Source organism: Alligator mississippiensis, chromosome 2 (assembly GCF_030867095.1).
Source record: "Alligator mississippiensis isolate rAllMis1 chromosome 2, rAllMis1, whole genome shotgun sequence".
NCBI lineage: Eukaryota > Metazoa > Chordata > Crocodylia > Alligatoridae > Alligator > Alligator mississippiensis.
This window is the reverse complement of record NC_081825.1, coordinates 212,889,297-212,915,370: the sequence shown is the minus strand read 5'-3', so window position 1 is coordinate 212,915,370 and position 26,074 is coordinate 212,889,297. Positions and strand designations below refer to the sequence as shown.

Genomic DNA, 26,074 nt, shown 5'->3' with positions numbered 1-26,074 from the left:
TTATTGATATATCTACAGTGTTAAAGCAAGTCTCTTATCATAATAATAAAGTGAACTCTAAATATATGTTTCATGAATTCATGAATATATAGTTTGCTGCCCTCCCACAGGGGCCATGACCCCCACACAAGGGCTACAGTCCCCCCCAACAGGGTGTTCAGCCCCTCAACAGGGGATTTGGTCCCCACACAAGGGGTATGGCCCCCAACAGGGGTTTAGCTCCCACACAAGGGCTACGGCCCCCCAACAGGGGACAAATGGCCCCCTCAGGGGCTACCACCCCCCCCTGCAAGGCCCACATGCCCCACCCCGGCCCCCTGATTGCTGCTCCACCTTGTCCCATCCCCCACCAGCTGCTGCAGGCACCGTCACTTTAAAAAACCCCCAGAACCCCCCCCAGAAAAAAACAGGAAAAAAACCCTCTGCTTACCTTAGGGGGGGGAGGGGCTCCAGGGCTTCCTGGCAGAACCCCCTGGGCAGCACAGGGCAGTAAGGGGAAAGAAAGGCCCGGGCTGGGGCTGCTGGGTCTGTCCCTCTGCCCCGCACTGTGCAGGCGCAGCCCCAGTCAGCCAGACGGCAGTTGGAGCTGCTGGTAAGTGCTGGGGTTTTTTGCTTTTTTTTTTTTAAACTATGGGGCAGGGATTGGGGGGGGGACTTGGGGGGATGGGGAAGGGGCCATGCAGGGCAGGGGTTGGGGGCCTTGGGAGGGCTCGCGGGGGGTGGGGTTGGGCAGGGCAGGGGTCGGGGGCCTCAGAGGGGCTGGTGGGGGGAGGGGCCAGGCAGGGCAGGGTTTGGGGGGCTGGGGGAGTGGGTGGGGCCGGTGGGGGTCCCTCCCATGGTCCCCTCCCCCCTCCTCTAGTCCCCCGACCCCTTACTCACCAGCACTGGAGCCCTGGTGCTGAACATGTGGCCTGGCCAGCTGCGTGCTTCAGCACTAGGGCGAGGGGCCAACCACAGAGACACTCTGGCAGATGGAACGTCTCCGTGGAGGACCCAGCCTCCGGTTGCCTCAGAGCACGGTTCGGGACTGTGCCCTGCTCCACTTTTTTAAACTTTAATTTTTTTAGACCCCTGGATATCCAGGGGTCTACTTTTCTCCCTGCGCTGCAAACTTGCAGCGCGGGGAACATTTTTTCAATCCTCCATGTGCCTCTTGCCCCGCTTCAGGGGTCTGAGGTGGGGCAAGAGGCATGTGCACACTCGTCTGGACGCGCCCAGTGAGTGCATCCAGACAAGTGTGCATGGGTGGTGCTGCAGACCCATCTATAGTGCTGCCTATCACAAATGCTGCACATGTAGATGATCCCCTCCCTGCACTGCTAATTTGCAGTGCAGGGGGTTTTACCTTAAAATAAAACCCAACAACCCTCCCCAAAAAAACAAAACAAACCGCAGCAGCCGCGGAGCCCCCCGCTGACCCCCAGCGCAGCCGGGGTAAGCGGGGCCCATGGAGAGAAGGGGCTAACCCCCTTAGTGTGTGTGTGGGAGGCGGCAGCTGAGTGGAGCCGGGCCGGGTCAAGCCCCGCCCAGGCCCCTACTTCGCCCAGCCCCCCAGGGAGCCACGTGACTGGAGCCGCGCGAACAGGCTGCACAAACAGGTGCGCTTCTCTGCTGGCGCGTGAGTTAGCACGGAGTTCATGCGGGAGGGCGTGCAGGTGGGTGTCGGACCCTGCCTGCGCACCCCCCAGGGTAGACAGCCCCAGCCGTAGCCAGCCTACCAGAGGCATGACACGGATGGGCACGCGCCGCACCCCGAGGGTCCCCTCGGGCTCCGCGGCCCCCCCCCTGGCACCTCAGAGACAGCCACCCAGACAGAGCCCCTGGTTCCGGGCTCCACGCAGACGGAGCCCCTGGCTCCCGGCTGCAGGGGCTGCCTGTCCCTTTTTCAGGCTCTGGGGCCTGGGAGCATGGCGACCTCCCCTTGCGGGGTCTGCTCCCTTTTGGGGTCTCTGGCGCACCAGCTGGAGGAGCTCCAGGCCACAGTCCACAGACTGCGTGCCATCAGGGACTGTGAGCAGGAGATAGACTCCTACTGCCAGGCCCTTCTCCCCCAGGAGGCAGAGGGTAGATCACAGTCTCCCTCCAGGCCAGAGGAGGATTCTGGGACCTCCTGCTGTGTCCAGCCAGGGGCATGGACCAAGGTGGTCAAGGGCCCTAAGGCCCGCCGCACCAAGGCCCCTGCCCCGCCAGAACTGCCCCAGCAGAGCCTGCTGAGTTGCCGGCCCCCACAGGCAACATGGGCCTAACTGCAACTCCCGCCCCTGCTCTCCCCAAGACAAAACGTAAGGTGTTTGTTGTGGGAGACTCCCTCCTGAGGGGGATGGAGGGGCCAATCTGCCACCCTGACCCCTTAGCCCGGCAAGTCTGCTGCTTCCCAGGGGCCCGCATCCGGGACATTGCAGAGAGGATCCCCAAGCTCCTCAAACCCACAGACCACTATCCCATGCTCCTTATTCATGTGGGCACCAATGACATGGCTCGGAGCACTCCCAGCCAGGTCATGAGGCGCTACAGGGATTTGGGAGCGGGGCTCAAGGGTCTGGGGGCACAGGTGGTGTTCTCGTCGATCCTCCCAGTCTCAGGCTATGGGCTGAGAAGGGACAGGAGGATCTATGTGGTCAACCAAAGACTGCGGCGCTGGTGTCGTCAGGAAGGCTTTGGCTTTCATGACCACAGCCCGCTCTTTGGCGAGAGTGGCAGCGAGCTGCTGGGAAGAGATGGTCTCCACCTCTATCCCCTAGGGAGGAGGCTCTTCTCAGCCAGACTGGCTGACCTGCTCCACCGGGCTTTAAACTAAGCCCGCTGGGGGAAGGGGGGACTACCGCCACTGCTGGCCCGCTGAGCAATCCTTGCAAAGCCAGCGGATCACGGCACTCAAGGGAGCCCACCCCAGCCCCAGCCCTGGTAAAATCTGTGGGCAGGGAAGGAGCCCCCCAGGGGGCACTTGCCTGCCTGTACACAAATGCCAGGAGCTTGGGGAATAAGCAGGAGGAGCTCATCCTCCTGCTCAGTGCAAACAATTACGATGTCATAGGGATCACGGAGACCTGGTGGGACTCCACCCATGACTGGACCACGGGGATAGATGGCTATACCCTGTACAGGAGGGATCGTGTAGAGAAAAGGGGCGGGGGTGTAGCTCTCTACGTTAAGGAAAGCTACGCGTCCCTGCAAGCCGATATTGGCGACCAGGGTGGACGGCTGGAGACCCTCTGGGTTAAAATCCGTGGGGAACACGGCACAGGGGACACAATGGTGGGAGTCTATTACAGACCTCCCACCCAAAGTCCTGAGCTAGACCAGGAGTTTGCCCGGGAACTGGCTGAGGCAGCTTGCTCCAGGACTATGGTTGTCATGGGTGACTTCAATTACCCAGACATCTCGTGGGAGGATCGCTCAGCAAAATCTGAGCGGTCGCAGAGCTTCCTCTCGTGCGTGGATGACCTCTACCTGACTCAAGAAGTCTATGGGCCAACAAGAGGCAAAGTGCTGCTCGACCTGGTGCTGGCTACTGGGGAGGACCTAGTCGGCGACCTAGTGATCGATGGGAAGCTGGGTGACAGCGACCACGAGCTGATCACCTTCACCATCCGCCAAAAAGCTGGCAAGTCAGTCAGCAACACGCAAGTCCTTGACTTCAGGAAAGCCGACTTTGACAAGCTCAGGAGGCTTGTCAGTGAGGCCCTAAGGGACTGTGACCACAGGGAGAGGGGAGTTCAAGAAGAGTGGTTGCTCCTCAAGGGAGCGATCCTCAATGCACAAACTAAGTCTATTCCATCTCGGAGGAAAGGCAGCAAGAGGGCACAGCAGCCCCCCTGGCTCTCCAGGGACCTAGCAGACCTCCTGAGGCTAAAAAGAAAGGCCTACAAAGGATGGAGGATGGGAGTCACCTCCAAGGAGGATTATTCTGCACTGGTCTGGTCCTGTAGGGAGCAGACCAGGAAAGCCAAGGCTGCAACTGAACTCCAGCTAGCTTTGAGCATCAAGGACAATAAAAAGTCCTTTTTCAGATATGTGGGGAGCCGGAGGAAAAGCAGGGGCAACGTTGGACCCCTGCTGAACCAGATGGGGCAACTGACAACTGACGCCCAGGAAAAAGCCAACCTATTAAATAGGTACTTTGCGTCGGTCTTTCATCAGCCCCATGGGACGCCCGTGCCCACTACAGGGCCGGGAAGTCCGGGTGAGGGTGATCCCCTGCCCTCCATTAATGCTGACTTTGTGAAGGAACATCTTGAGAAGCTGGATACCTTCAAGTCAGCCGGCCCTGACAATCTTCACCCCAGGGTACTCAAGGAGCTGGCGAGCATCATAGCCCAGCCTCTAGCACGGATCTTTGAAAACTCTTGGCGCTCTGGTGTAGTGCCCGAAGACTGGAAGAAGGCCAACGTGGTGCCTATCTTCAAGAAAGGGAGGAAAGTGGATCCGGCTAACTATAGGCCCATCAGCTTGACTTCTATCCCGGGGAAGATCTTAGAAAAGTTTATTAAGGAGGCCATCCTTAATGGACTGGCCGACGCCAACATCTTAAGGGATAGCCAGCACGGGTTTGTTGCGGGTAGGTCTTGCTTGACCAATCTCATTTCCTTCTACGACCAGGTGACCTATCACCTGGACAAGGGAGATGAGATTGATGTCATATATCTTGACTTCAAAAAAGCCTTCCATCTGGTGTCCCATGATCGTCTCTTGTAGAAACTGGCCAATTGTCGCCTTGGGTCCCCCACGATCCACTGGCTGGAAAATTGGCTCCGGGGTCGGACCCAGAGGGTAGTAATTGATGGAAGTCACTCATCGTGGTGTCCTGTGACCAGTGGGGTCCCCCAAGGTTCTGTCCTTGGACCCATACTGTTCAACATCTTCATTAATGATGTGGACACTGGAGTCAGAAGCGGACTGGCCAAGTTTGCTGATGACACCAAACTTTGGGGCAAAGCATCCACACCAGTAGACAGGCGGATGATCCAGGCTGACCTGGACAGGCTCAGCAAGTGGGCGGATGAGAATCTGATGGTGTTCAACGCCGATAAATGCAAGGTTCTCCACCTTGGGAAAAAAAACCCGCAGCATCCTTATAGGCTCGGCAGTGCTATGTTGGTTAGCACTATGGAAGAAAGAGACTTGGGGGTCATCATTGACCACAAGATGAACATGAGCCTGCAATGCGATGCTGCGGCTAGTAAAGCGACCAAAACGCTGGCTTGCATCCATAGATGCTTCTCAAGCAAATCCCGGGACGTCATTCTCCCCCTGTACTCGGCCTTAGTGAGGCCGCAGCTGGAGTACTGCGTCCAGTTTTGGGCTCCACAATTCAAAAAGGATGTGGAGAAGCTTGAGAGAGTCCAGAGAAGAGCCACGCGCATGATCAGAGGTCAGGGAAGCAGACCCTACGATGACAGGCTGAGAGCCCTGGGGCTCTTTAGCCTGGAAAAGCGCAGGCTCAGGGGTGATCTGATGGCCACCTACAAATTTATCAGGGGTGACCACCAGTATCTAGGGGAATGTTTGTTCACCAGAGCGCCCCAAGGGATGACGAGGACGAATGATCACAAACTACTACAAGATCGTTTCAGGCTGGACATAAGGAAGAATTTCTTTACTGTCCGAGCCCCCAAGGTCTGGAACAGCCTGCCACCGGAGGTTGTTCAAGCGCCTTCATTGAACACCTTCAAGATGAAACTGGATGCTTATCTTGCTGGGATCCTATGACCCCAGCTGATGTCCTGCCCTTTGGGCGGGGGGCTGGACTCGATGATCTTCTGAAGTCCCTTCCAGCCCTAATGTCTATGAAATCTATGAAAAAAACAAACAAAAAAAAAGCAGGGTGGCACATGTGGTGGCAGCCAGCTGAAACCAGAACCTGGTGAGCCTGATCTATGCTCCAGCTGCCAGATGGGCTCCTTGCTGCAGGATTGTCATGGCTGTAGCCCCTGGCAGCCCCCAGGACCCCAGGTAAAGATGCTGGTGCAGACCAGGTGTTGGCCCCAGGCTCCCCTATCCCATTCAGGGCAACATGCTGCGCTTAAGAGTGTGCATGCATAGACGTTCACTGGGGACAGGTAGCAGTTGCACATATTGTGCCATTGCTGTTTTTCCCTAGGGAAATGCACGTTTCCATCCAGGGAGTATATACCCTAGGAATCCAGAACTAAACAAGTATTAAAGCAGTGTCTATAGAGAGAATAAATGGTTAACGGGAAAGCTCAGTTCTGTCTCTGGAGAGAGTTCTGTGTCACTGCATGGTGCCTCAACAAAGCTAATAAGAAGACTGACAGGAACATGGAGAAAATGCATCATGCTATGAAGCAGACTGTAGATCTTCAGCTTGTATTTGCCATCATTGTGTGAAAAGAATTAGACTGTAATATCAATGAGAGTATCCTTTGATTACAGTACATTATTAAGTGATGACATTACATTGTTCATAAGATGATTCTGTGACAAGGGGGTTAGCATCTCAGAAGGTGTTCTTTTGAAGCAAGATAGAGTTACTTACTGTGGATTTGATTGTCACTGGCCTGGCCTGTTTTATGTTAAATGTATTTTTTCATGGCATTGTGGCTATGTGTTGAAGAAATTGGTCCTGATTCTTCCCTGAGTTCTTCCCAGGTAGGCAAGCGTCTAGTGCAGTTGTGGTGGATAGTGGGGAGACAGGGTGATAGGGAGTGTGGCTATGTGTTGTGTGGCCTGGGGGGCCTTTTGTTTGCTCTGGTATAGATGCTCGGGCTAAGTACAGACAGTCAAAAAGCCCGAGGCTGAATCAATTCAGTCTTTGCAGATTAGTCTAAACTGCACATATTAAATTGAAACAGAAGTGAACAGACAGACTCTGATTCAGGAAATGCAGCCACATGCTTGCAGTGGCTTGGGCCTGAAGCTGGGGGGTGCTAGAGCACGGTTCTCTGGCTGTGTGTTCATTTACTTTTCCTGCTGCCCCAAGGTCTCTGGGATTTGCAGTCCAAAATCAGAGCAGCAGAACTCTGCAGGGTTGCTTATTATGTCCTTTTCCTGCTTCCAGGTGCTTCTGGGATTTGTAATCCAGAGTTGCAGGCAGCAGTAAATTTGAGTAGGGGAAGGGCTGTTTAAGCCCCCTCCCTGGCCCCAGAATCCCAGCCAGGGTTTGCCTGGTGAGGGGCAGTTCTCCCCATAGACTGGGCTGCATCCTCAGCCAGGCTTGCCCCTCCCACCCATTTGTCAGCCAGCCCTCATTGTTCCAGCTAGGGAGCAGAGGGGTGGGGAAGACAGCACAGCCCAGGCCAGGGCTGCAAAGCATGCTGGGATGCTGGGGGACTGTGATTTAACTTGAACCACGAAGGGGTCTGGGACAGAAGTTTCATAAAGTGGTTTGATTCAGATGAGTTAAGTCTGATACTACATTCAACCAGATCTATTTTAAACCAGTTTTGGCCATTTTGAAACTGGTTTACATGCACTGAACGTCTGTTCTGTTACAAGTTTAAAACAGTTTCTGATCACTTAAACTGGTTTATGCGTAACTTCTGTCCCTAGCCCAGGTGTTTGGTTACTGCTGGTGTGACGTGTGGAGCATTTGGCTCCTAGGCACTTAAAAGCTGGACAGCTCTGTTCTAAAATATGCATACAGGGACTTGGCATATTTACAATGACTTCTTGTTTACACTAGCATAAAGGAAGGAGAGTCCGGCCCAGTTTATTTTGTGGTTGATCAGATTCTGAAGACAGGACTGCTCAACTGCCAGTCTGCAAGGAGTTAAGTTGTGGCCCCCAGGCTCCTGCCAAGCTACTGCTCTTCCCATCGTTCTGGCTGTAACTGCAGTTGGGGTCCCTGGGCTCCCCTTCTTCCTCCAGCTTTCACTGCCTGCCCCTCATCCCCAGGTGTGGGGCTGTGCAGCATGGCACCACTGGGAAAGCTGACAGTGAACCTTGGGTATATGGTGAGTGGGGGCGGGGAGAGTGCTCATGCAGTGTGCAGCCCTGATGTGGCCCATAGGTGTGTGGTTCTGCCTGATGTGGCCCACAGGGCATTGGACCCCCAGCCACTTAGAAATTGACCACCCCCTTTCTAAGATAGGCTATAGGTACTTGGAGCGAGACAACCAAATCCTATATACCACAGCCACATGCCAGAGAGCAAGATGTGCATTTAAACATTGTGGAAAGTCAGTTTCAAACTTGACAGTACTCACTTTCATGTGTTTTATTGCAAACACAAAGCATAGTGTTATATTTTTCTGTGTCATGTTGATAAAAGGTGACTCTAATAGTGTTTGGATATTTTTGTTCCAGTGTTATTTTTGGTACATCGTCTGAGACACAAATGCAGTGCTTCATCCCATTCACATGATTCATGCTCCCTGACCCCATTACTTTAGTACTTTCCAGGGTATTATATGGCTGCTTTTTGTTTCATAGACATTTATACAGTCTTTTTTTCTGTCTGTCCTTTTCTACCTAGAGATTTCTTTTTTGTATTTTCTCGTTTCCCTTTTTAGAGGATTCTTGTATGTGTATCCTCCTTTATTTCTAGAATGTACCCCATCTGCTCAGTTTCAGATTTATGATATCTGGCATCTGGAATGTATTATGAAAGTCAGCATATCTGCTGTTTCTGAGAGAGCTTCTGAAGAGGTGACGCTGCTAAGGTCAGCAATACAGTGACAATTTTTAATTTTCTTGATGATAATATGTAGCAGAAGTGATAAGGAGATTTAAAACCTATTAATTTCAAAGGAAGCTTTTCACTGCACTTTAGTACATAAGCCTTTTTTTCTGTAAATTTTAGTCCAGTTTTAGGTTATAAGTAGAAGTGGATTTGAGCTTCATCTACCATTTCCAGGTGAATCTGCACACACTGTAAAAAGAACAAAAAGAAAACACTGCTATATGCTATTAGGTACATGAAGACCAATTTGTATTCTTGCTTACTAGGGGTCAACGACTACAATAGCAGAAATGTTGCTATTAAGATGGAGATGTGTTTACAAAGCTTGGTGAAAGGTGCTTTAGCCATATGGATCACAATTTTAATTAGACACCTAACATCATATTAAGTTGAAACATAATAGTAGGTGCTCAGTTTATCTGGCAATTGGAGCACTTGGGCCAAAATCAGTAAGGAGACCTACATGGAGCTTGGGGTGCAAGGCTCTGAATCTTGAATGGAAGCAGGCACTTCCCTGCAATTTCAGAATCCCTGATAGAGGAAGCACTTACAACACATTATTCACTTCTGTGTTTCCAATTGGGTATTTTAAGTGGCTTCTCATGCAGTATGGCTTTTTTTGGTCCCATTATTGGGTGTGTAAGTCTCCTCATGCATTCTATGAAGGAACCTAGTTGCTCAGCTTTTAAGTTGTGAATTCCATTAGGCATTGAGGGCGTGCTTAGATTGAGGCAGTAGCATGCTGCAGCCAGGGTGGTGCCCAGCATACCCCATCTCCCTCCAAACCTGGCAAATCAGGCTGATTCTAGGCATCTCTCTGTAGCCGCTCTTAAAATTGTAGTCTCTGGCATCCTTGAGAACAGTTACTGGGAATGACTCTGACACATAGCTTGACGTGTGTAATTCTGGATTTGAGTATGTAAGCAGTGGCAGGTGATAGGGATATAGTCAGGACTGTACTAATGGCAGAATGCTGACATCATGGTATGGACATGCCCATAGACAGCTACAACTTTCATGCTGTAACACTCAGAATCAGAAGGGCCTGGAATCTATTTCTGGATCTAGTCCAGGCACATTTCATTCTCTGTATTTTCCTGCAGTGGGTGTATCTACACGTGCAGTTAATGGGAATCAATAAGCTCTGGAGCAGTTTGTGCTGAAGTAAACTATTCTCAGGCCCAGTATGTACATGTGCACCTGGGACAGCAACAATATGAGTAGAGGCAGAGCAGGCTAGGCTGGCAGGGAGCACTGGAGGTCAGCCCTGGGTTCCAGGTAGTGATGTTGGGCAGCAGAGGAGCTGGCAGGGGCATGAGGGTACCAAAAGTGCATAGCCTTGTGGCTAGGCAGCAGGCAGGAATCTGACCCCCAGCTGCCTGGGTTGACCGGGTGCAATTTATGCTCGCAGTTTAATTGCAATTAATTACTCTGCCATAAGATACTACTATCCCCAATTGTACTATCTCACTATGGAGTTAATTAGTTTACTGCAGCCTAAGACTGCCTCTCGTGTAGATAGCGAAGTTTTACTGTGCGGTTAATTAGTCTACTCTGCGGTAAAATGCATGTATAGATGCACCCAGTGTATCTCATTCTGGTCGTTGTACCAGGGCCTCTCACTTTCATGAAACCTCTGCTGTTCATATGAGCCTGGGTAAACAGCATAGAATCCCAGCTTAGGGATTTAGTTTTGGCTGGATGACCTTGGTGTGTTCCTAGACATATGCACTGTTTGAGGCACTCCTTACACCTATGCGGCTCTTCAGACAGTGAGCCTACAGATATGCATTGCTGAAGAAATGCTTCAAAAAGTGCTTAAAAAGTTATTCTAAAAAAATGAGGAACATTTTTAAGTGTTTCCTTTTGAAACTCTTCCTGAAATGTTTGTACGCTCCAGCAAAATGTGACAGAGGTTGCTCAGTCGTCCAGCATCCCGCAGTGGTCTATCCTGCCTCATCCCCCTAGCTTTCTCTCTCTGATGGGTTGCCTGTCTTCTCTTTGCAACCCAAAGCTTCCTTAGGGCAACTGAGCACACAGAATAGCATTTCTTGGCTGTCCATCCCATTCTCTCTAAACCCTTCATGTGGGATGAGGAGCACTGCTGGATGCTGGAAAACTGAGCAGCCCTCTATTATGCCTCCTGGCTGGAGAGTATTCCCACTGCGTGCCGATGTGGTAATTTTGAAGTGCTTCAGAAGGAGGGCATGGAGGATTGCCACACTTCTGTATGGCAGTGAAGTGCTCCAATTTTGAATCAGAAAACAGAGGGTGTGTCTACACGTGCATTAGATCTGGAAGCAGTTCACTTGTGAGTAAATGCTCCCATACAGGTGTTTACTCATGTACGGAAGTGGGAGAAGATTTGCTGGTAATGGCAGCGAACTGTTGTTGATTCCTGGGGATCTGCAGTGGGCCCCTGCTGCCACCAGGGGGGAGGTCTAGTCTCCCTTTGGGTGCTAGCTTAGGGGCTGGCAGGGAGCATCGGGCTAGGAGACAGCTGACTTTTGGCCAGGGCTGAGACATTGCTCCCTGCCCCTGGGGGGCTGCCTGCTGTTGGGGCAGGGACAATGTTCCTTTCCCATTCCTGGTTCTCTGGTCGGGGCAGGGGACTTGGAAAGAGCTGCAGGGGTGGGGACGTTCCAGTACCCTGCCCTGATCCACTGGGGACTTGCTGCTAGCTGCCCCACTGGCGGATTGCGGCAGGGGGCTGGGACCTGCCCCAGCCCTGCCGCTCTTTCCAAGCCCTGTGCCTTGATTGCCCAATTGCAGGCAGCTCATGGGGTCAGGGAGCAATCTCCTGCCCCTTTGTGGCTGGCTGACCGGGAGCAGATATGCTCTTGGTCAGGCATCTACATGAGCACTACTGTGCACTTAGTAATTGCAAGTAAATTTGCTACTTGTATTTGTAGGTAGCAAATTTACTTGTGATTAGTGAGGTTTACTGTGCAGTAAGCATGTGCACATGTAGATGCACTTGCTTACTTCACAGTAAATTATGATACTTCTCAGTAAAGCGTCTCGTGTAGGCACACCCAGAGTGCTCAAATGCACCTCTGTCCATGGCCTCAGTTTTCCCATCTGGAAAATGAGCGTGAGAATATTGACTTCTTTTATAAAGTGGCTTGAGAGCCATTAATGAAATGCACTACATAACAGTTTAAGACAAATTGTTTTTTGGGAAGTCCTTCAGTATCCTGTGATCAGGAACAACTCCTTTCCCGAGACTGTTTGTTGATCTCATTCAAAAAAAAAGAAAAAAAGAATCATAGCCTAAAATTTCTTGTTGATGCTTAGTACCCAAAAAAACATAATTGGATAATCACCCATAGCTTTGTAACAGGTCATGAAAAATAGTATAGTTGTTTACAATGTAATGCTTGATTTATGTAATATTTAATGAAAATATTTCGCAGGTAAAAATCACAAAAAATAGCTCAAGCAGGACCTGTAGCATCTCTCTGAATTTGCCCTACTTACATGATATTTTTTGTAAAAGAAAACATTCTGTGCTCAAAACATCTCAGTTTTCTTTTGTAATTTCTTTTTCTTATTCCTTATCATGCTCTTAGTTAGAAAAATTGGCTGCTTTAAGAATTTTTTGTGAACACACTTCTTTTTTTTAAATTTAAATTTTCTAGCTTGGAGAGGTTAGCAACAGAAAGGATAATTAATCTGATAAGTAGGGAAACCTCAATTTATCTTGGTGATTATAAAGAAAATCAATGAAATGTACCATCACAGTTTCAATTATTGCACTTGAGTTTGAAAAGAACTTTAAATTTGAGCAAGCACTTTCTCGGCTTTTATTTAGCAGAAATAGTATTATTTGACATCTTCTGTTTTTCCCCTAGAGCTGAACAATAACTTTTTGATTAAATAGTTGGCAGTTACTATTGTATGCTTCAAATTTAATAACGAAAGTCTTCTTTCAGAACCTGAAATTTTATCTAAATTGCTTTCCTCTTGTTCAGTGATTGTGAAATTTTATAGAATGACAGGGAGAGAACATGAAAAATCAGAATTTTTCCCAAGAAGATTATTTTTTTTCAGAAACAGAGCTGAAAACTGGATGAATAATTCAGTTAAATTTGCTACAAAACCGAAGGTTTGTCAAATAACGCGTCCTAATTAAAAAATACTATTAAAAAATCATGTTGGTATTCACACATTTTTGTTGGGAAGAAATAGCGCCTTGAAGAAGTATGTAAGGACAACATGGCATCCGTTTCTAAAAGCAATTCTTAAGCCTTTCAGAGGAAAGAAACAAATACGGATGCCAATATTGGAATCTTACAGCTAGAGACCCATTAAATGACCTTATCTAATCAACGTTTTCCTCATATTAGGGGGAGCCAAAAAACATACAGGGCAAACTTTCAGTAGAGTGCTTTTATTTTGGGTACGTTACCTTTTTTGGTGGCCAACATGAGAGGTTTTAGGCTTGATTTTAAGTGATGGGAATATTAACTCCTTTGCGGCTAGCAGCTATGGTGAGAAGTTCTGTGGGCCAGGTAACCCATGTCTATGGGCTGACTGCAGCCCACAGGCTGTATGTTTGACACATTGATATAAAGAATCTGAAGTAATTAGATACGGACAGGACAGGCAAAATGAATATTTCAGCGAGGAAAGGCCTGTGATAGAATATCAAGCTTTAGGATCAGGCTTAGAGAAGCAGAAATTTTTTTTTGAAATTCACCTTGCTGTTGGGACCTGGAACTTCTGCACAATCCCCTAGACTAAGGAGGTCCAGTAATCTAAAATACAGCAGTATTTAAGATCTGAGAATTAAAAAAAAAAAACAGACATAGGGACTGGAACATGAAAGCTCTGCACTGATCTACCCTAGGCACAGTGATATTCAGGCTGAAATCTGCTAGTTACATAATGATAAAGGAAATCAGAGGTGTGGAATAAATCTGATATATGTAAAGCATAACTATATTGTTTTGAGAAGAACCTGGATGTGGCAAGTACATCTTTTTAATAACTCACTATCATTTTAGATTCAAATGGAGTTCCATGATTTTGGGGGGTAGTGATTTTAAGTGTTACTGTACTCACAGTAATTTTTTACTTATAATATATAATTCCATTCATTTAGAAGCCTGATTAATAACAATTCCTGGGTAATCCATATTTGCTTGAATCTCCTGTTAATGTCAATAACACATTATTTCTTTTCTGTCATAACAGAGGATTTCAAATGACCCCCAAATGCTTCTCATACATGCTTCTGATATGCATGAAGTAAAGTCACCTCTCTGCAAAAATGGAAATATCTTCTAGGACTTCCCAGATTTAAGTTGCTATTCTGTATAAGCAGTCTGCATTAGAGGAGGGAAGTTTATTACAGCACTGTGAATACAGTACAGTGTAGAGATACCCAAGCTAGCTTTATGTAAGCTAGCACAGTGCTCGTAACAGTCTGGGATTTCAAAAAGTTCAGCACAGGGTAATTTTACCTTCTTTCCTGCAGCCTATGATGAGCTCTGTGCTGCTGGACTGAACTACCGCTACTGAACTAAGTGGTTCAAATCCAGCTTAGTTTTCTCAACACTGTTTTGAAGTCACATTATGCCGTATATGACATTTGTTAGGAAGGATAGTTAATTGGTTAGAGCACTAGCATAACCCTTCAGAGATCTGGGTTGAAGTCAGTGCTGGGCCATAGGTTTCTTTTGTGAACTTGGATGAATCGCCTCACTGTTCTGTGCCTCAGTTCTCCATATGTAAAATGGGATTCATAATAGTTCCTTACCTTAGAGGTAGATTTAATAAATAAATTAAAAATAATACAGTACTTACATAACTGGGGTCATGTATACATGTATAATACCTAAGGCAATGGAATATATTCATATATGAAACAATGTATGTGTGTATATCTATGTATCACTGAATACTTCTCATACTTCCATTCATTGGCTCTAAGGCTATGTCCACACGAGTATGAACGTTTGGTTCCATACGTTTGTCCCTGGGAAGTGCCTGTGCCATGCACCCTCTGCTGCATGGTAGGTTACCCTAGGTTGGGTAGGGGAGGCTGGGGCCAGCACTGGGCTGACCCCAGAAGCCTTACCTGGGGTCCTGGGGGCCTCCTGGGGCTGCAGCAGTGGGAATCCTGCTGTTCGGAGTCTGGCTGGCAGCCACAGTGTGGCTTTGGCCAGCCAGGCACTGGTTTTGAGCGACACATGTTGTCCCTGCGTGCACCTCTCCGCTTTTCTTTTTGGTGGGTTTTTTTGACCTCTGCATATCCAGGGGTCAAAAAAATCAGCCACACTGCTACCTTGCAGCATAGAGAAAAGCTGAATGTGCAGTATGTGGTGCTGCAAACACATCTGTGACAACACATACTGCATGGCCACGTTTGTCTGGATGCTGCCTAATAGCATTATTGTACAGGCAAGGTTTCTTGTATTGTTGTATTACTTATATCATATTGCCTATTCGCACAGGTGATAATTTTAGATGCTTGCTTAAAAAAGATATTCCTTGAATTGATGCCATTCTTTGGTAAGCTGGAAGGCACAGGCAATGTAAGTATGTGTTCTGTAGAGAGATTCTGTGGAGATGTTAGATCAGCTTTCATCAGTTGACTTTTAAGTAAATGTAAGTAAATTGGGAAGTGGTTTGATAAATCTGGGCTATTTTCTTCAGTGAGTATTTCAGGGAAGGGCATGATTTGCCACTGTTTTGGGGCTGTTGTAACAACTTTGAAATATACAAGTATAACAATGAAACAATGTAATAGTGCATCACTTGGACAGTAAATGCTAGTAGTCATAAATCTGAAAATGCTGAAGCACAGAACAGAGCTTCCATTAACCTGAAGACCTGGATCTCTTGATGTTGGAGGGACAACACAGACCACAATAATTTTAGAGTGTGTGGTACTCAGGAGTCCTCATTCTGAGCATTCCCTCTCTTGCAAAATGCTCCATGTGGGCATCAGTGTCAAATGTGTTTGAAACCCAGACTCTGAAGAGCTGTCTGTCAGCACTTCAGAAATCAGGAGTGTGGTAGGTATAATTTTGCTATTCAGTACACAACATATAACAATGGTTGGTGTAAAGGAAAGCACCGTAGGTAGTAAGTGAGAAAGTCCAACACAAAAAGAAGATAGAGGAAATTAGAGAAAGGGATAGAGGAAATCTCCTGGTGATATGAATCTACTTTAAAGCAGGGGAAGAGAAAGGGGTGGGGAATTAATATATAGTCTCCAAGCAAGAAGGGGTCTTTTGGATATAGTTAGGCACAACATACAGTTTTTCATGGTCAAATATCCCTTCTGTGGGAGAACCCACATAATATGTGTAACTTTTTAAAAGTAGTTGCAATATGCTCTTGTATGGTGTTTTTCATCAGTAGATCTTGTTGTGCTTTACAAAGGAGGTTAAACTTCATGGGCGTAGGAGTTCTGGCCTTTTGTGGTTGCCATATGGAGCCAGAAAGGATTTCCCCCCCGCTCCTGTTGCTACATGTGCCATGGTTTATTTTTTACTTTCCTCAGAAGCACTGGGTGTTGGCTGCAGTCAAAGCTGAAGATTTTCACTGGGGTGTGCCAGTGCTCCTGCTGGGACTCAGACCCAGAGAGTCCTGGCTAAAGGTTCCTGTCCCAATGCTTAGGGTCAGACTGATCAACACATCAGGTGTTGGGAAGGCATCTTACTACATCGTCAGATTGGTATGGACTATGGGTTGTGGTCCTCTTCTTGAATCTCTTGAACATATTTTAACATTTCTTGCTGCAGTAGGACTTGAGCCACCACGGTCTCCTTGCTTTATCTGTGGCAGATTAAGGTACTATGCCTTTTAATTGTGCAACAGGGTTGATTATGTAGTTTCAGCAAGAGTTTAGACAAGAATTTACACACCGGAGTTTGGATAGGGATGATACTACTTCAGGCAGGGGTTAGACTAGATGACCTCCAGAGGTCCCTTCCAGCCATACTTCTCTCTGATTCTGTGATTTCTATTATTATCATACGCATTTTATAGGTTCCCCAAATATAGAAAAGCTCTGATAATCACTTAAGTGTTGTACAGATCTTTATGGATTTGCAAGAAGCATAGGATCAGTGGTACTTAGCTATATAACTTTGCATTGCTTGCAGGCCCTCTTTTCCGTAGTCTGTCCCCTGTGTGATGTCTTCCACATCAGTAAGTACCACCATGAACCTCCCTTAGAGGCAGAAGCCTTCATTATCAGTGAAATCTCTTTTTTCTGAAAGCCATTCTCTTAGCGCTTGGTAATTTTACAGTTGCCCTTCTGGTTAAGGCATGAGATGGAAGCCTGAAGGTCTGGTTTCTATTCCTTTCTGTCACAAACTAACATCAGTTAAACTTGGTATGCCTCAGTTACCAATCTGTGTTGGTGTAAGAATTCATTCCATACTATTTTAAAGCCCGTTGATTTATTTTTTGTTAGATCTTTTGACTGTGAGTATAATGCAGTGCAAAGTATTATTATGAATCACTGATACCTTTGTATTTATTGATATGAAAGCATCTTTTTGCACATATATCTATCCTGTCAGCAGAGCTGTCCCTTTGGGGGGGGGAAATCAGGGTGAATGCCCCAGGCCCTGCGCTTTGGGGGTCCCAGTGAACAGTGCTATAAAGGTCCTGTGGACAGCGCCATTGGCACGTGCTGAGGGCGCCACCACTCCAGTTGTCTGCTGTGTGCCTCCGGCTTTGTGCTTTGGCTGCTCGCCCCCCTTTCCCCTCCAGTACAGGCCCTGTGCATGCCTGGGGTCAGTTCTGCTTGTGAGTCTTGGATTCAATATATAACTGCTCACAATTGGGTACAGTGTTACATTCCTGATGGTCTTTAAAGTCTGTATTTTTTTCTTTATGAATCCAGATGTGAATTTTAATTTTTCATTTATCAAAGGTTTAATGTAGTGATAGGCCACATTGTTGCTGTTGCTTGCAAGGGCCTTTTCATGTTTCACTGATTTCAGCGATATGTAGTAATAAGGTAGATTCACATCAGTAGTGAACCAAATAACATAATCCAACACCTGTAACATTGAAATTAAGTGAATCCTGATCACTTTCCACAGTTGGCATATGCCCTTCAATCATAAACATATATAATTGAAAGATCCAGAGAAAATATATTTAATAGAAAATAAATACCCTGCCCTCAACCTGCTAAACATCAGGATATACATAGAATAAGGTACAGAAGCCATTTATTTTTAATCTGAATGGTGCCTGAAGGATAAGTTAGATAGATGCTTCAGAAATGTGATTAGAATAGAACAACAGCCAGAGAAAAAATGAAGAGTCCGCAAAACATACCTTAACATACCTTATGAATAAGGCCTTATGAAAGGACACTGCAAAAAAGTTCAATACAACCTTCTCCTATAAAAACAAAAAGCAACCCCCAACAAACAAACAAAAAACCTTGTGTTAAATCTTCAGAAAAGTCAAAGATAAACCACTTGCTTGTTTCATTTGTCGTCTTTATATGCTATTATTGAACTATTTCATAGATTTCATAGATTTCATAGACATTAGGGCTGGAAGGGACCTTGGAAGATCATCGAGTCCAGCCCCTTGCCCGAGGGGCAGGAAGTCAGCTGGGGTCATAGGATCCCAGCAAGATAAGCATCCAAATTTATCTTGAAGGTGTTCAATGTAGGTACTTGAACCACCTCCGATGGCAGGCTATTCCAGACCTTGGGGGCTCGGGCAGTAAAGAAAGTCTTCCTTATATCCAGCCTGAAACGGTCTTGCAGTAGTTTATAATCATTTGACCTTGTCATCCCTTGGGGCAGTCTGGTTAACAAACATTCCCCCAGATACCCCTGATTAACTTTATAGGTGGCCATCAGATCACCCCTAAGCCTGCGTTTTCCAGGCTAAAGAGCCCCATAGTTGTCAGTCTGTCATCGTAAGATCTGTTTTCCTGACCTCTGATCATGCGTGTGGCTCTTCACTGGACTCTCTCAAGCTTCTCCGCATCCTTTTTGAATTGTGGGTCCAAAACTGGATGCAGTACTCCAACTGTGGCCTCACCAAGGCCGAGTACAATGGGAGAATGATGTCATGGGATTTGCTTGAGAAGCATCTATGGATGCAAGCCAGCGTTTTGCTCACTTTACTAGCTGCTATTGTATAATACATGTTGATTTGTATGTTTTACAATGAAAAAATAGTTCTTCTATAATTGAAGACAGATATTGTGGAGTCTCTTTACAGCCTTTTACTAGAACAAGTATATAAAACTCCAATATTCCCTCACAAGTAGTGTTGTTGAACCCACTGTATAGCTTAGTTTTAAGTATCAGGGCTTTATCTCTTAACAGAAAATGGAGTTCTTCATAGAATATTGACTAGTCTTTTAGAAGACTTCATGCTTTCCAGAGCGGACGTTATTAACCCGACTCATGAATAAAGATGTGCTATATATCTGAAGAGAAATTCCTAATGTGATCATGTAATTCAGCGAGTAGCTTTCTCAAGGAGCATGTCAATTACTCTGTTCCTTGTTCAGCCTTTTAAAGCACTTTTGCATTTGAGTAGATGTTTAATTTTGCATGTGTTAAGCAGAAAGGAAATGCTTACTTTTTAAAATATTGATATAGATAATACATGCAAAATTCCCATAATTTTTAAAACATGATTTGGAAGAATACCACCTTGTTTTGATGCTCAAACAAATAAAATAACTCAGCATGATAATTTTACTGATGGGATAGGTATTTAGCTAGCAGAAGCAAAAATATCATAGGGTTTTGATGATTGCAAAGTATTTTTACATTGGAGAAATGTATTTTTATACTGCAGCACGTTAGGAAATGTGAATTAGGGCTGCATATAATTAAGGTAAACTTAAGTAAAAAACACAAACTGGGCATGTCAACACGTGACCCCCACAGTGCAGTTGTTACTACACCATCATTTATTATTTTCTTTAGGAAGTACTAAATGATGGCGCATGGTTATTTTTAGCAGCTATGTCGCTGTAGCGATGCACTATAGTGAGCTAGCTCGTCACTGTGGTGACGTAGCATTGGCGTCATGGTTTGTGCCCGCCCACACTTCATTGCTGTAGTGCATCGCTCTGGTGACATAGTGGCTCGTGTAAACATAGCCACAAATATGTAAAGAACTATTTTAACCTCTTTGCTGTTGTTCTTAGCAGTAGAGTTTAATATAACTATTTTGTTTTTCTTATAATTTCAGAAAAATATAAAGTTTTTCTGCCTGTGACTTTTTGGACAGATTGTTCCCCCATTAATCTGACAAACTGTTTCCTCCTCTTCCTTGTGGTAAACAAATGTGGGAAGAATTCTTGGCTATTTGTACTTCGACATTAAAATTTAGTAATGCTTTTTTAAAAGTTCCTTAAAACTCAGTGGTCATTCTAGGTCTTGGAAAATGTGTAAACTTCTAAATAACATGGCAACTTATAACACAAAAATCAGTGCTCACATTAGGTAAGTGTGTGCTTAAGTAGACTGAAAAACTAGTCTAAGTGTAAATTACTAGGATAACTGTGTACTGAGTTGTGCTGATTGACTTGTATTTTTCTTTAAAGCCTCCTTCTAGCATTCATTCTAAAACTACAGCTGTAACGTAGGAGAGAGGAAGAAATCCTTCATCCATTTCGTATTAAACATACAGATACACTACAGGACTTGACATGTTCAGAATCTATTCAATTGACTATCTTACTGGTATGATACAGAACAATAGTACTCCCCTGCAAATTAGTGTAATGGAAATTAATTTCATCATCTTTCCCAGGCTTCAGTTATGACATGCCTTTTCTGATATAAGGCAGTGCATCTGTGGTTCCAAAACAAACAAAATAGCAGCATATCTATAGGGCAGGGAAAAGGATATGGTAATCTAGAGTCTTGTATTACATTCCTGCCTCTACCACTGTCACTTAACCTTCCAGTACTTGAAATTTCCTATGTGTAAGATGATGATAATACTTATTCACCACTGTGAAGGGCTTTGTGATCCAGAATAAAAGGGGCTATTTAAGCTTTCAAATCTTATTGTTAATATTACTTATTATAATTTATCAAAAAAAAAAAAAAGAGAACCTGTCAAACTCCAAATACTTACTTCTGAAAATTCCACATTGAATCAATTTATCACGAGCTAATGCTAATCTATGCTAATCTTTCCTTTTAAGTATGTGGGATGAAAATTACCCCCTTTAGGTGGCCTGTGCAGCATTTATGCAGTACTTTAATCCTGATTAAACATTCAGTATTCTTTGTTATTACTATAGTGCCTAAGGGCCAACTAAGAATGATGCCCTGTTGTGCTAGATACAACATGAGCACAAACAGACCCCATCCCAAAGCATTTACAATCTAAATAGGCAAGACATGGTAAGAAAGAAGTGTAATGTAAAAGCAGAAGGAATTGTATGATAGCAATAGGCAGTATATTAATGCCCCCCACACCCTTTTTTAACTGATGGTTAGGAGAGGATACATGAAATGGAAAATAAAGAGAAAGGAAAGGGGGCTTTGTGGGGAAAGTGAATGGGGTGGAACAGAGCAGGGGAGAAAACCCATGTATGGAATGAATCTGAGGTGGCTGTGAGGAAGTGTTGGGGAAGGGGAAGGGAGAGGATTGGAATAAACAGGGTTGGAGCCAAACAACAAGGACAGAGAGAGTCTAGACATAATTCCAGAAAGCTTCCTTGTTGTCCAGAAACCTGTTTTGGCTTCTTCTCCAGTGGTTCTTCATACTGGTTGAAAACTCAAACTCATATAACCCTGTAATTTTTCAAGATACATGGTTTGTATTAGGGGAGGTACCATCTGGGCCCTAATATTTGTGAAGTGGTGGTGGGGTTTGCCTGTGAACATCTTTGGGGCCTGATGGTCAGAGGGTGGTCTAGGATAGCTACAGTTTTATCTTCTTCAATGGTGCAGTGACTTCATTGCTTGCTAATGCAGCTGTTCCCTTAAAGAGTGCTAAGACCTTGTATTGCGTTGCTGCACAGGGGTGCATTTCACTCTTTTTTTAAATGCAGATTTTAAGAGAATAAAAATGTTTTGTGCTTTTTGTTTTTAATAAACATTTCACAAAATGAAATTAAATATGTTTTAAGCAAATGGCTGCATGTTAATGTTTTATTCTGGAGACACTTTTGATTCAACTTTATATCTTTTTTCTTTCATCATTGATCTTTTTTAATTAAAAAACTTCAGAGAGAAAAAAAACCTGTATCAAATGGTGATATTTCCCTCCACAGGATTTACGAACGTGTCATAGATCCTCCAGAAAAAAATTTGACCCCAGGAAGCAGCTTATGGCTTGGACAGAGAAATAGGAAACATGGTTTCTTTAAGGTAAGCATATATACAGTAGCAAATGGTAGATAACAGCACATCCTGCCTTATGACCTTGAATACTCCAAATCTCTGCTGGAATTTTAGTAGGAATCTGCGTTTCTGAGAAATGCAAGAATGGATACAACTTCTAACAAAAGGAATATTGCACAGTATAGCCGTCAACATTCATCAGCCATTAACATTGTTATTTCCCAGACAGTAGAAAGAGCTAGCCTCCACCTCCTGCTATATTTTGTCCTGGTTCACCTATGGGTAAAATGAGATGCTGGGGCATAAAATATGGGTAGGTAACAATGCATTTCTTAATACTGCTTGCTTCCAGGATTTCCATCATTCATTACTGAAGCTTGTTTTGACTTCTGTCAAATAGAAGATCGCTTCTGGTCTCCTCTTCCTCATACCTGCACAGCTATTTGTGATCATGCAGTATGCTTGTGCCTTGTTGAAAGGCCCGGTAAAGTTGAATCTCTGCCTTAGAATGCTTCCTGTCTTTTAGTCCTACTTTCACCTATGAGAGAAATTGTATCCGTTAGTTATTCCCTGGGAAATATGTTGAACCATAAACTACATTTTGATATCCTGAAAGCTGAGGTTGCACAGAAGTGAGAAAATATTGAAACCTGCTGACTTCATGTTTTCTCTTGGTAACCAACCAGGCATAAGTAGAGCTGCCTATACACATGCTCAGGGGGTTGGGAGTGGGGGGTGTTTTAATTAGAATGGTTCCTGGACAGCCACTTTAATTAAAATGCCTCACTGTTATGTGTATTAAGCCTCTGTACATTTAAAAATGGCTGTAGCATGCTTTGTTTAAACCTCACTTGACAAGGTTTAGTTAAAGTGCCCTGCGGCCATTTTAAAACACGTGGGGGCTTAATACGTGTGATGCTGTGGTGACTCTGTAGCGTTCTCATTAGATCATAGAGCAAACTCGATTAATTAAGTCTGCTCTGACATGTTCTAATGAAAACGCCCACGAGCACACGTGTAGGCAGCCTAGGTATCCAGTGGCTCATTCTCACTGATGTAGCTGACAGGGAGCACGCCTGCTGGCTATAATGGCTTTTTTAGCTTTTTTCCATTTGTGAGATGCCCCAAGACATCATGATGAACCAGACCAGTTTAAAGATGATAGAGATGGGTAAAATTAATGTGCCGCTGCAGATAAATACCTTAAAACCTGGGAACCTCCTTTCCATTTTTTTATTTCTCCTTCTACTCCTCTTTATCCTCTGGTAAGCTTGGCTGGCTTTAAAGCCTAAACTGAATTATTGTAAAATTTAAAAATTAATACTCTGCTCCATAGGCAAAGTTATAGCGAAAGCTGCCTAACTGTCGTATCTAATTTCATGTCCAATAGATATAGCAATGAATCTGTTGCTGACTAATGAGCATGGAGTATAATCAGTTGTTGGGCAATGTACAGCAGTTTTTCTGATAAATTCCTCAACTCATGGCCTGCAGAGCAATCTTTCATTCAGATTAAAGGAACACCCTTTAATGGATCCATAGATTAGTGATCTGTTGATCTGCATCCTTGCTTGAGATGTTTTTCCGTTAGCAGAACAGTTGATTACCAGTTTAGCTGCACTTGGTATTTAAACTTATTATACAGGTTACTGGTGTTTGAGGATCCCACTCACATTTCAAAATCCAGAGAAAGCATTAAATTCATAATTGCATATTGCTACATCTGAACAATGTCTCAACTGTACCAGGTGAAATGTTTGGGGTTCTATTTCCATGACTGTAAAAAATAAATAAATAAATACATACATTTACATAAGAGGCCAAGAATTGCACTTTACCTGGACTTTATTTCTTGTTGCAACAGCTGAGCTGTCTCTGTGAAGTGAAATTGATAGTATTATTTTATTCTACAGCTGTTGTTTTTTACCTCAGCTGCTTCCCATAATTCCACAGATGGTAAACATATGTTTATAGCCACATAGAAAAAAATAAGTTACATTGGATTCACCCATCTTTAATTCTTATTTTGTGCAGCCAGCCAGAGTCTAAGAACTCTGGGATATTATACGTTTGTAAATTAATATTTCTACGCATTAACACTTTGGAAACAGCAGGGAAGTTAATGATATGCTAATGAGCTGCCAGATTTTATTGATCATAATGAAAGTCGACAAGTGCCTTTCTTTGCTTTATGTAGGCTTGAATATTTTACTAACTGTCTGCAGGGCAGAAATACATAATTGGTTGCATTTTTTAATCCTGCTTGTGAGTTTCAGAATTCTTTTTTTTTTTTTTTTTTGGTACCCATTGCAAAAACTTGGGATTTTGCCAGTTTATAAACAGTACACATATCCATCCATATATTTACATGCTCAGCAGGACTTCCCTTCTCTTTTCAACGCAGTTTGTTTCAGTGTTTTAGCGTATAAAAAATAGAACAATTTTCCTCAATGTAAACAGAGATCTTCAGGGAAATAAGAGCGTTAAAAAAGAATGGGTGTGTGTGGCAAAGCTGTGTTAGCATTTCTGTCTAAAAGCTATGGGTTTTGTTCTCCATTTTCAGTCTAACCATAATAATTCCTAACATGTTAGGATTATAGTGATGTAATTAACTAATTGTTTCCTGCTTTCTTCTTCTCTCCTCTTTTTAAATATAAGTAATAATAATAGCATAAATATGCATTTTGAGCTATATTTATCTGTTTACCTCTCACACACTGGACACATCCTGTTAGGATCAAGAAGAGATTATGCTGCTAAGTAATGGAAGATAGATTCTGACTCGTTTATTCCCTGATTAGTCCCATTGGGTCTGTGGGAATACGGGAGGACATAGATATATGACATAAGTAAGGGGATTAGAATCTGGCCCTTTATATTTAGAGAGATAAAATATGAAATAAATATTTCACAGTATTAGTATACTATGCTGCCATTTGAGCACCCCTGTCCTATAATGTGTTGAGTAAATTAAACTTCCATTCAAATTACTGGGAGTTGACAGCCTTCACCACCTTGCATAACATTTACCTGCCCCTTGCATGATCTGACTTGAGGTGGACAGTGGAGTGTGTTGACAGCAAAGACATCAAACATAAGCAACATATGGCTCCCTTGTAAGGATAAGAAAATTTCCTTAGCAAAATTGAATGAAATTTAATGAAACTAAACAAAAATCACATAAATTATTCCTTTTGGAAGACTGAGGTAACGTTTGTTGACCATTCAGTCTTCCTTGCTATTGAAGCTTGTTGGAGCAGGGTTAGGGAAAAAAGTAAAGAAACCTTTAGGGAGCAGGAGGAAAGAGCCTTTTCAATAGTCTCAAACCTCCAAAACACCCTCCCAAAAGTTGATCACAAACTATCTTACCTTGCTATCCTTAGTCTTCAGTAAGATATTTTCAAAAGAACCAAATAAAAAAAAAATTCAACAGCATATTTTGCAAGAGAATCCAATGACTAAACTCAAAAAAGAATAGAGATTATTTCCCTTATGCATAGAACTCACTGCTTATAATAACCTTTATTAGTGTCTAGATGCCATGTGATAGGAGCTTTGAAAATATATATTCTATTCTGTTCTGTTCTATTAATTTATGTAGCACCACAAATATACATAAGAACCATAAGAGGTGCCAAGCTGGGTCAGACCAATGGTCCATATAGGCCAGTATACTCTGTCCAACAGTGACAGGTGTGGACCAGAGAGAGAGCACTGAGCCAGATAGATCTAGAGTGATCTATACCCTATTTATTACCCTTCCTGGCATCCACCATTATTAGTTTAGAGATGGCAGAAGAAACATCTCCAACCATTCTGTTCAACAGATCTGTCATCCCTGAATTTGTCCAGTCCCTTTCTGAACCTGTCTTTGCTATTTGCTTCTACTACCTCCTATGGCAGTGAATTCAACAAATTAACTATGCAGTATATAGAAAAGTACATTCTCTCCTTAGTTTTAAACTTGTTTCATACAAATTTGAGTGGATACTTCTAATTCTAGTACTCTGGGAGTTGGTGAATAACAGTCTCCTGTTCATTTGGCCCACACCCTCCATATAAACCTTTCCCATATGGCCCCTCAGCCTTCTCCTTTCCAAATGGAAGAATCCTAGCC

The 26,074-nt window shown here is 44.4% G+C and overlaps 1 protein-coding gene across 2 annotated transcripts in view; it reads left to right on the top strand.

The window, feature by feature from the left end:
• NELL1 (neural EGFL like 1) overlaps positions 1–26,074 on the top strand; it is a 525,706-nt gene that overhangs the window by 80,719 nt on the left and 418,913 nt on the right. For both annotated transcript variants that reach the window (XM_019477067.2, XM_019477066.2), the window contains exon 5: positions 21,888–21,984. In XM_019477067.2, coding sequence (XP_019332612.2) covers positions 21,888–21,984 — 97 coding nt within the window. The remainder of the gene's footprint in view (positions 1–21,887; positions 21,985–26,074) is intronic.